Source organism: Hesperophylax consimilis, chromosome 11 (assembly GCF_061612785.1).
Source record: "Hesperophylax consimilis isolate HC1 chromosome 11, BYU_Hcon_1.0, whole genome shotgun sequence".
NCBI lineage: Eukaryota > Metazoa > Arthropoda > Insecta > Trichoptera > Limnephilidae > Hesperophylax > Hesperophylax consimilis.
The window spans coordinates 25,517,055-25,529,315 of NC_142846.1; the positions used below are offsets into that span (position 1 = coordinate 25,517,055).

A 12,261-nucleotide genomic window follows, 5' to 3' on the forward strand; every position below is an offset into this window, starting at 1 on the left:
GTGCTCTCTATCTGTACAGATTTGTTTACCTTAAACAGTTTCACCGGACAAAAATACAGAATTTATGATTATATTACATCTGAATATTCGAATTTGACAACAATTAAGAATATACACGTACTTAATGATTAAAACATATCCATATTGCTATGGACGTCAGTAAGAAACAAATACATTAAATATCTCACATTCAAAACATATAATTGTAACTTAACGTTAACAAATACATATAGGAAATCAACAATTATTCAATTACAAAAAAACATTAACTGCAGTTCGATTCAATGTAGAAAAGAAATAAGTATTTCTTAGTTACCATTCACATTTCAATGCACAGTAAATTAATTTTCTACAAATTCATTTAAGAATACAATCAGGGATCCGCAATTTCCCCATAGATACACAAATTCACTGTTCAAATATTTACAGGACTTTGTCTAAATTAATGAACGGATTCAAATCTTCTTTCAAAATATAGTATATAGTAACTGGTTAATGTGTTCATTGGTTATGTCTATATCAACTCAGCCGCAACAACTCAATATTATTTTGAAGGAATCACGAGGATGGTTTATTTGGGTCACTTTTTACCCAAGAAAATGAACCATCGTCATTTTTTTACTGAAATACTGTTAAATGATTTCTTTAATCTAACCCTACCAGTATAAGAGACAGACGTGGCCAATAATTACACTAACCGTTGCCTACGCATGTGAAAAACGTTTAATGAGATCATCTTTTATTTCTTTCTCATAAAACTTATTTGCTTACCAATTTCATAAACTTGTTTCTTTTTCAATCTAAAGAATTCTATATTTATTTAGACAAATCCTGTGTGTATATTTTAACCTATCCTCTAGGTGATTGTTAAATGTAAGGTACACATGACATAATGAACTATCGATAATAAGTTTTGACATATGGTAACAACACGAGAAATATAGAACGTGACGAAGATTTATAACTAAAATAATTCAACAACATACATTATTACTTATTTAATAAATTATTAGGTATTAGTGACCGTAGACAGTGAATGATGTTTTGTCCAATCCGTGAAGAGGATATTAAATAAATTTTTAATTATTTTATTTACAAATATATTAAAGAAATTATAAAAGTATTTCAATAATAAAATTTAAAACTAAAAAAATTTAAATTTAAATTTAAACCAAAAAATTGGTTTATAGACTCATTTGAGTGCTCCCCTCCACGGAAATCTTTAGTAAAAGGCGAAAGATTTATTCGTTATTGAAGGGAAACCAGAGTGTTATGTTTAAGAAAAAAAAATGTTTTGGACAGTTATCCAACAAAGTTGTTCGTGTAAGATGCATTACTAATTACTCAATACATGTGAAGGACATTTATTGCAGAATCATCAAAAGCCTGTCGTCATTAATATTAATTCCTCCATATAACATGATTAATTTCAAATCTGGTTTATCTCCTTTAAAAACCTCCCGAATAGCGTCCTCTGAAATGAAAACGATATATACACAACTGACCATGAACCTAAAACACCCTGGACAGAGCTATTCGTGGACAATTTGAAGGGGTAAGTAATTTTTTAATGACATGTCCCATACCCTATCTTATCAAATGCCCAAAAACATCCAAGCCAAGTTAGTTCATTCCATACCACTTTGCATACAAATCATTTCAAAATTACGTTAAACGAGGCGGCTACCAGGTTATATCCCTTCACCCAAGATTTAGATTCAATGTTATTCGAACAAAGTAGTAAGTACTAATATCTGTCCAGTGCTTTTAAAGTGCATGCAACCGACATACATAATTGGTTACCAGTACAGCAACAGAAGTATTTCAAATCATTGTTTAGTAGCTGAACCAAATGATGAATATTGTCGTACATTACGAAAAAGATCAATATTTTATTACTGAACATCAATATTCTTTAATCGAAGAACAATATAGGTATTACTATTATTATTGAAGATCAATATTCTTATTTTGAATGTAAATATTCTTGAATTTTTCTTTCATTGAAGATCAATATTCTTTCAACGAAGATTGTTTCTTGTGTTGAAAGTACAGGTAAGTCAGTTTAAAGACCGCGCGTTTGAATGTATTTGTATACACCCGCCCGCAGTCCCCTCCTACCTCGTAGTAGTCCTACGATACAGTACACCACCATGCAATCAAGAATCTCTTTAAAATGATTCTACTATACAGGTGTCCGGTGTAAAGTGGGCTTTACGCTGCAAGGGGTGATTCTACATAGTAGGAGAAAAAAAATGAATATATATTTTTACGCAATTTCATTGTTTTAAAGTAGGTTTTAATCTTCTTGTAAATAATCTTCTCTGGAAAAATATTTTCGTAGGGTAAAACAAACATTGGATTTTCAAAAAAAAAATCCTATCTTTTTTCTTCTGTCATCACGTAGAATTACCTCCTGAAGTTATCGCACTTTTTCCCGAACACTCTGTATATATTCTTGTATTAACGATCAATTTTTGTGTTATCATTGTTCTTTTAGGTATTGAATAACAACATTCTTATTTCGAAAACCATTTTTCTTCAGTTGAAAATCAATATTCTTAAATTCGCTTGCATTTAAGATCAATATTCTTATTGATAATCAACACGCTTGTATTTAAAATCAATATTCTTATTGATAATCAATACGCTTGTATTTAAAATCAATGTTCTTATTTATAATTAATACGATTGTATTTAAGATCAATATTCTTATTGATAATCAATACGATTGTATTTAAGATCAATATTCTTATTGATAATCAATACGCTTGTATTTAAGATCAATATTCTTATTGATTATTAATACGCTTCTAATTAAATCAATATTCTTATTGATAATCAATACGCTTGTATTTAAGATCAATATTCTTATTGATAATTAATACGCTTGTAATTAAATCAATATTCTTATTGATAATCAATACGCTTGTATTTAAGTTCAATATTCTTATTGATAATTAATACGCTTGTATTTAAAATCAATATTCTTATTTATAATTAATACGCTTGTATTAAAGATCAATATTCTTATTGATAATCAATACGCTTGTATTTAAGGTCAATATTCTTATTGATAATTAATACGCTTGTATTTAAGATCAATATTCTTATATTGAAAACGAATAATTACACTTGAAATGAAGATTAATTTTCTTGCAATGAAGATCAATACTGAGTTTTATAGATATATGTATTATATACCTTCATACATACTAATATATAGATAAATTTTCAAATATATTAGTTTAAACGTCACATACATCAAAATAAAAATTAAATAAAGTATTTTCTTACAAATATACTAGTAGATACTCGTATTGCAATACCCGGCCATCTCCAAAGCGCACCAAATATCACGCTTAAAAGCATAATATTATATACTAGTATTCAATGTTCTTATGATATTACTAACAACAAAAATACAGTGCTTAATGGTATCATTTTTTTTATATTTTTCAAAGGCATTTTCATTTAGTATAAAGATGAACAAGCAAATTATTATTTGATATTATTATTGGAAAATATTTCAAAATAATTAAAGCTAAATAAATTAATTTATCTGTTTATGGACAAGATATTATTTAAATGTTAAATGCGTTTCTTGAATAATATTCAGATCTCTCTAATTTGAAAACATTAAAGACAAAAATTATTGCATATTCAAATACAATGGTGACCACGATAGCTTGCTTGTAGAGTCGTCCGGAGAGTGAAAAATTAAATCGCAAACGAGGAAATAACCCTTCAAAATAAAAGAAATTTGGTGACTAATCAATTTTTTTAATTTTGAATATAATTAAAACAATATTCATTTTTGAAATAAATAAAATGCAATAATTAATTCTCGTTGTGCATATTTTGTTTGATTTGTACTGTTAATTAGAAGAGCTTTTGATTTGTCAAAAATTTTAGTGGCTACTTACTTTTGAGACGTATTAAATAAAAGTAAAGTTAATAAATATAGCATTGCCAAAATTTTGGTTTTGTCTACAGTATTTTCGAATTTTTTTTTCTGAAAAAAAACTAAAGTTCTAGTGGTGTTTCGTATAATTTTGACTTAATTATGAAATTAAGTCGGTACTAAGATGCAAATGTAAATTTAAACGTAAAACCGAATTAATTTTTTGGACTGTTTCATATACACAGCAAAAATATAATATCAGTAAATGTTACATAGTATACAACAGTTATAAGAGATTTTCTTCTTACTTTTGATAACATTTATAGAGTTTAAAAATTGAAATATATTTTTGTACTTAGTGGCTAACAATCACACTAATGATATGCAAAAGGAATAAAGATGCATTTTCAGGCAAAAAAATCAATACATTACATTAAACACTAATTAAATAAATTAAAATAATTTTATATCTTATTTATTCAATTAATACCTTTCTCAATATTTCAAAAACTTATCAATTAAAATATAATCTTTCCCCAAACTATGTTAAGCTTTTTTTTGTATTCTTAAAAAAATGAATTAAAATTTCTTAGTAACTAAAATAAGAATTTAAAAGTACGTTGAGTAAAATATTTAAAAATGAATATTTCGAGAACAAGACTTTAAAACGTGTTTTAAGAAAACCCACATTTCATTATTAAAAAATACATTGAAGAATTCGATGGAATTGAGCAAAGGAATTGTCACGATAGATTTTCAGAGTAAGAGTTTTTTGACGCTATGCAATTTTCGCCAAACTAAAATAAAGCTTTTATATAATATGGATATCACACAAAAATCCCAGCTGCTCTCGACTGTCAGTGAGAATATAGAATCCCCAATTGGGGTATTTTGTGAGGCTGTGGGCAGCGTGGAAAGAAACGAGACGGAGCAAGGGGAGGTACCTGATAATTCAGATCAGGTCACGTAATAGGGCTAAAGCAACGTATTGATTTTGAATGGTGTTCATTCATTGAGAGTCGAGGCTCTGTCACACCTACACTTCGGAGCGGCGGTACCACGCACCGCTGCAGAAAAGTCTCACAATGGACTGCGTTGTAAACCGATACCTTACTTTCAAACTTTTCTGTGCAGTGTTCGTGTGGCAAAGCTTTATCTTTCTACAACCCTGTTGCGATTTTATCGAGCGAATTTTACCTCTTAGTTATCAAATTTAATTATTATTTAGTGGCTGACATTGAAAAATCAGTTACTTTTTAACGGAAACATTTTTTAAATTTTGATCATTACGATATTGCACCTTTAGTCAAACTATCACGAGAAAAATGTAAGCGTCATGTATTATATGGTCAATGCTAGCTCAAAATGTAAAGGTCGAACTGATGGCGTGCTTATTAAAAAACTGTGCGGCCCTCTTGCGAACGGCAGAGCGAGATTACTAATTTCAAAACGACTAAATTATTGACTCCAGTCTAAATGTGGCTTGATATGTTTGGTAGTTAGGAAATAGCAAAACTAGTTGAGGTTAGTTTTCAGATTAAACACAAACCATTTTTTTAAAGCTCTAATGATTCCTTTTTCATTGTTTTAATTTTCGATTGTTTTAGATTACACAATGAACTTTTTTAAATGTGACTTACTCGTTTACAATCTCATAAAATCTTTGAAAACTAATCCGTTCGTATTGAAAAGTCAATGAATGATATGTCAAACAAATACTTATTGCACTCATAATATTAAATTCAATCAAATAAACTAAGCAATATGAATAGTTTTCCCTATAACTTGCTTTAAACATAATTTTTGCCTCTTTCACACTTAGAAAAATTTACAAACATGAATACAATTTATATGTAAAGGTACATATCTACCTATTGATTAATCATTAACTATGTTTTATCATTTTGGAACTATCGTGCTTTCATTTTAAATGTTTATTTCTATAAAATAACACATTTTGATACAATTCTTATAATTTTCAATCCTTTAAGTATCAGATCATCAATTTTAAAGTTGAACATCAAATGCAAAATTATGATATTTTGATAAATACAATATTATATAAACAAGGTAATTAAATACTCTCCTCGCAAAGCTGGCCACCAGCGGAGCTTTCAGGTTAGTGGTGAGTCCTGAAATAAAAATGTAAAAATAAAGTTCATATCAAGAATCGTAAGAGATTGAAATCGGTGTAAATTTATACACAGAAATAGCAATCATCGAAATCTTTATTCATTGGGAAGGTTCTAGAAATCTATCACGGATGATCGATAAAGCCCTATGTTAATACAATATTGACTAAATTTGTCATCTATGCTCAGTTAACAATATTTCAGAGCACGTTTATTAATTGATAATTGACGAGAAAAGTTTTCACGGCTGATATAAAAAAAAAATAACGCAGCCTCTATAGTATCAGAGAAGCTTAGGTTAACTGTCAATATACGAAAAAATTTTGTCGTTTTCTTTGCAAAATAATTACTGGCATTAACGAACGGAGTTGATCTAACAAAGCTCTTAGAATTGAAAGAAGTCGTATACGCCGCGAGTTTAATCCGTTCAGGCCAATGACGCAACATTGGTTTGTGCTTAGAGAAAGAATTTTACTCACGTAACAAGATGTGAATAAAGACCTCATTAATTATGAACTCAGTTTTTGTCAAAAAGTAAATGCGGACTGCCAATGCGTATTTATGTGAGTATTATAATTCACAATTATCAATTTATTAACATTTAACGTTGCTGTATACTTCCATATAGATTTTTTTCATTTATTGCGTTATCTATCAAAAACGAGACCGTTCTCGGGAAATCGGTATAAAATCATCGGTAGTTAGGCATATCAATCCGATATTGTTAAGTTATCGATTTTGCTGTGCTAAACACCCTATATGGATCTTTTTGCATCTCGAGAGATCATTTATACCTATTGTATATATTTGAATGCACTTATTTTAATAAAAAATAAAAAATTGACCAAACCTCCGCTCAGACATCCACTACCTTTTTTTGCCTGAATAAACCTTCACTTAGTTTCAATTTGCAAAAACTTCCTTTATTGTTACAATCAAGTAATTATCTGATCGTTGGAACCTTCAGATACTTTGAATCAAAGCGATACAATGCACTTCCACTGCCCATTGGACAGAACACAAATTACGCAAAATGAAAATTGGACATCAAGTCTTGTATCACCAGTCTTGTATCTTGTAAAGCGGCCTCTTTTGCTTCTGTTATAATTCAAAACTCCTGAAATCCCCACTCATCTCTTTCCCGTTACACACATACCTCTATCTGTACCCCCCGTACTCCTGCGTGGGGGCGGCCGAGGGGGCGGGTTGAATGAAGGGGTTACTGGGTGCCCCCGGGACGGACAGGCTGGGGCCCTGCTGGCGCGTCGCCCCGTAGCTCTCCTGCGCCCCCATGTCCGACAAGCGCGAGGAGGAAAGCGCCCGCGGAAGGGGGTTGCTAGGTACCCCGTGCGGGGCTAGGTGGGCCGTCTCTTCAGCAACCTAAAAATAACAATACATCGGTCCAAATCATCAAAAGTCCCAACTGCTCCCAACTACCACAACAGCAATACTATGGCATCCTCAATTGGGTTATGTTGTAATTTTAAAGGCAGTGAGGAGAGGAAAGAGATGGGGAAGACGAATGTGAGGAAGTACCTGGATATTCAGATCGGTTCACCAAACACGGCTAACCCCATTTCAAGCAACGTTTCAATTCTGAATTGTCTTCTATCTTCAAGAATCAATATTCTGAGAGTATCTCCCATTCTTAGACGTGATAAAAATATCGTATAATGTTTTATTTTAAATGGATAAATTGTGATATAACACAAATTAATCGATAAAATTTAAATGCGCAAGCCGGAATTTAACTCGCGAACTGCTAGTCGAGAGTCGAGCCATCGTATACTATCTTATAGTATCGTATCACAAGGTAAATACTTATTTTATCTGTACCCTCGGTGCATTTCCCTTGTGGCTGAGTTTTTTTGAGAAGGACATTATAACATTGACCGCTTCATTTTGTTCTCTCATTTTCCTGGTAAGGCAGAGCTGACCACCGCGGTAGCAAATTTCCAAATTGAATAGATCAGAAAAATTACAAAATTGTACTGGAGAATTCGTACGCCCCTTTCTCCTTCAGCAGGACTGGCGTATGCAATATTATTAGTTTTTTTTTCCATACCCATCTCTCATCAGGATAAAAGGACTTTATGCGTATATAACCAAAATCTCCTATATCACAAGGCCGGGACACTGAATCAAATCAGCCTCCTAACTTATATGGGAACTTCCAAAATATGTTTTCTTTAATTAACTGTATAAAATTAAGATGTTTTAGTAAAGAAGAATAAATTGAAAATAAAATATAAACGATTTTTTTTTTGCAAAATCCCATATAAGTTAGAAGGCTGCTTTGAATGAGTGTCTCGGCCATGTCATCTAGGAAGTGTTGATATAACTCACGCATCCTTTTTAGGTCATTTGGCCTAAGAATTCCGGCTCTGCTCACAAAATAAGTAATTTAAACAAGTAACAACTTGTTTAAAATGTATGAAAATTTCATCGGATCATAAGGACGTAATCTGTAATACTTCCAACATTTTCTGAACTCCATGAATCATCGATGTCGTGTATGTTGACAGTCTATAAATTATAATAACCAAAAGAAACAGAAAAGATATAAAAAATATATTGTGGCGTATTCGGGAAAATGAATGAAATAAGAAAGTTACGACTCGACCCAAACGGGAATTTTATTACTGGTGCTGAACGCGGTGAAAGTGCGTATAAGATAAAAATATATGATGGAACACACGTTAACCGAAGTCACACATCAATCTTTCACAAAGCCGTGACAGTATAAAACTTCCCCCCAACTTTCAATACAAAATTAATCAGTCACGTCTCTGAGAAAATGATAAATAATATGGAAGCATATAAGCCGTGTAAAATTATGATGCTATGGGCCGGTATATCAGTTGTTCTTTATCCTCGCTTATTTGTAATGGAGAGCTTAGCACATAATCCGTTTATGGATCGTAAGCATAGAAATTTCCAGTATTCTCCAGTTCGGTCTATGATTTGTACTATTCATGAAATTATAACGAACTAACCATTGAAACCCCTCTAAGGGCCGACACTTATCTTGGGGTCCCAGCGTATATTGCGCAACTCATTTTATGTCGTGTTACGCGTATACATAAAAATTCTCCTGCACAGCCTCACTGTGCGTTTTATAATACCGTCGCATAAAGCTCTACAAATAGAAGAAAGGGACTTGCTTATTCTAGACAGCGAAAAATACCTTGGCTTACATATTGATAAACATCTGACATTTAAACAACACGTAGAAGAATTAAAATTAAAAATCATCCCACTTATTGGTGTATTTGGTAGAATTGCCCATCTCCTACCAACAGAGGTAAAGAGGGGCTTATACTTTAGTTTAATCCAGTCCCATCTTAATTATTAAATAGAAATATGGGGAAACACATACATTAAATACCTAAATGATTTACAAACAATACAAAACAAAGTTATTAAAAAACTCTTCAATTATAACCCGGACACTCCCACAAAAAAACCGTATCAGGAAATGAAACTTTTGAAAATAAGAAAATTGTAGGAATACAACATATGCCTCCTAATCTACAAAATCCAAAATGGACTTATACACACAAACACAACATTTAAACAAACGTCACAAGTACACGAACATTATACTAGGCAACATAACAAATTGTACACACATGCTGTAAGGACTGAAAGTGGGAAAAGAGGCATTGGGCACGAGGGTGTACAAATATACAATCTCCTTCCAGATAAACTTAAAACGGAGAGTATAAATTTATTTAAAAAAAAACTTTTTAATCTTAAGTTATTAGAACAATATTAGAAAACTACTTATTTAATATTATATATTTAAGTTAAGAAAGTGAAATGTAAATTTCTTTTAACTTAATAAATAAAAAAATAAATAAATACGTCGCGTCAGTCCGCCAAGCTTAATAGGGCGTAGATTCGGCCAGTCTCTCAGAATGCAAACTGACTGGCCTTTTTACGCTACTTAATATATATTCGACGTATCTTCAGCGACTACAGCCTTACTTAAGCGTATCTTGAGCGGCGCAAGATCCGCTTAGTGGTTTTTGATCATTATACTTACCTGACAGTTTAGATTGAATATTATCCTTTATCAGTTAATAACATCGACATTCCTCTTCATCATGAATCATCGATAAGAGTAATTTGCGTACATTTTGGCGAGACGAAATTGTGCAATTATTTTTACATAAATGTCAAATTTGTGTCACTGCTAGCGCCGCAGCATCTTAAATAGTAACTAGTTCCAACCCCAACAAGCATTAAGCGGTTGAATCCTCTGTCTATAATGTCATATTCAAGATATCAGACTGAGTCCATTTACAATACACATGAAAAGTAACAAATTTACAAAGTTAACAGTTAACATTAATAAGTGCTGAATTCGTAAGCCTAACACATAATAAATTCAGAGACATCATTAATTTGCATGTCTGTTGAAACCTAAAACCTTCAAGGTTTATGTAGAAGTTATCAGTAGACACGTTATAGCACCATGCACTGTGTATACGTCTGTTTAGCCGTGTAATATTCATAGCAGATCGTGGTCTGTCTCTGGCAGAAGTTGTTAGTATAAAATTTACTACACGGCAACTCTACTTTTATAAAAATATTTTGAAGTAATCAATCCTTTACCTGGTGAGGATCTTCAGTGGTGGGAATATCAGAGACAAAGCCTGTGTCCTTCCTGTAGAAGTTTATGAAGATGAAGGCAGCAAGTACCATGATGCACACGATCCCGTATCCCCTGAACGTGGCTGTTGTTCCGAAGTAACTCACAAAGATTCCGCCTGGAAATGAGTGAGAGGTTATTGTTTGCTAAATTCATTTCCACATTGGCACATGTCTATGCAATATGGATTAAATTAACTATAGTTATATTGTATTTGGATTTTTTTTTAACTCAATATGCGTCAGATTTTGTTATTTGGTAGTATATTTTCTGGTCGTCGACTGATGTAAACTCCTTGCTCTGGACTCAAGATAAACGGTTAAAAACCCAACACATTTCAATTAAATATCGTTTACTTTCACTACTGTATACCGAAATGTTAGTATTAAAAAATTACATTAAATCGACTTGTTCTACCATTTAAACTACTCTCTAAACACTTGTGGCACTTATAGGAATCAATTTTGAAATTTTCAGTGATATCGGTTGACTGCTTTTCAAGTCTTTAGGGAAAAGGTTTTCCTGAGTAAGATATTATAAATTGTTTTTAATTATTGTAATCTCTCTATTTGTCAATAATAGATATTTTGTATATAATTACCGATGACAGCACCGCAGCCCCTGCCCAGGCCATGGTGTATGCCCTGCAGCACGCCCTGCGCGGAAGCCCTGAGGCCTAACGGGGTGGAGTGCGCGATGTACGAGCAGCACGCGGCCCACACGGCGGCGTGCGTCACGCCCTGGATGAACTCGAAGGGCAACACCCACCATGGATTCCGCAGCCACGAGATGTACAGGAAGCGGAGGATATTACCAACGAGACCGATGCAGAGCACCTGGAAACATCAATAATTATTATTGATAAGGAGACAGTTTGGATTGCTCCCGTAGACATTATCATTTATGCTATAGGCCCACCGTGCTTTCAAAACCAGTTCCTTTAGTAAAGTTCACAAGGATTGGGTTACTATCGGGTCTTCGGCTACATCTCGTGTTTTCCCATGTATCTGGGCCTTTTCTCCAGCAAGACAGAAAATGGCACCATGACCATAGATGTACCGGAGTTGCTTCATCCTCTTAACATTTCACAGGTATTAGTGTTTTCATATACTCCATCACTTTTACACGTGAAATGCTAGATAGTGACGATATGATATCAACAGCTGGAAGACAGAAATACATCCTGACCATAGAATAAATTCCCGATGCCTTTGTCCAGCACCGTGGTATATTTTTCCCATCTGGAATTTTTCATAAGCGGACAACTGCTTCTGGACATCTTATAATATTTTTCTTATACTAGGACAGCGAATATATAATATATGGCAAACCAATCAGCGGTTTTGTAACGCACTTAACGACAGCTGTAAGATACGCAAAGAAGTTCATGTTGTGTGATGAACTTACCATAGTGAATCAATACGATAAGTGATACCTCATAGTGAATTGTTAAGAATATAACTTGATTAATTCTATTTAGCTGTGACTTTCTAATGGTTCAACTGGTGAAATTCAGAGAAAGCAATCCATAAGCAAGCTGAAGAAGAGGAAGAAGTTTGTTACAGGAT

At 32.6% G+C, this 12,261-nt stretch overlaps 1 protein-coding gene and 1 non-coding gene across 2 annotated transcripts in view; both read right to left on the reverse strand.

The window, feature by feature from the left end:
• Positions 1–1,153: 1,153 nt before the first annotated feature.
• LOC149419967 (U5 spliceosomal RNA) lies at positions 1,154–1,271 on the reverse strand. Its single transcript, XR_016302848.1, has one exon. It is a non-coding gene; the product is annotated as a U5 spliceosomal RNA (small nuclear RNA).
• A 3,173-nt stretch (positions 1,272–4,444) lies between these two features.
• Positions 4,445–12,261, reverse strand: part of jef (major facilitator superfamily domain-containing protein 6 jef) — a 38,149-nt gene continuing 30,332 nt past the window's right edge. Inside the window, exons 7-10 of the mRNA XM_089637112.1 lie at positions 11,295–11,529; positions 10,657–10,811; positions 7,193–7,416; positions 4,445–6,036 (exon numbers count right to left, since the gene is read on the reverse strand). Of these exons, the coding sequence (XP_089493238.1) occupies positions 7,195–7,416; positions 10,657–10,811; positions 11,295–11,529 (612 nt within the window). The 3' untranslated portion in view covers positions 4,445–6,036; positions 7,193–7,194. The remainder of the gene's footprint in view (positions 6,037–7,192; positions 7,417–10,656; positions 10,812–11,294; positions 11,530–12,261) is intronic.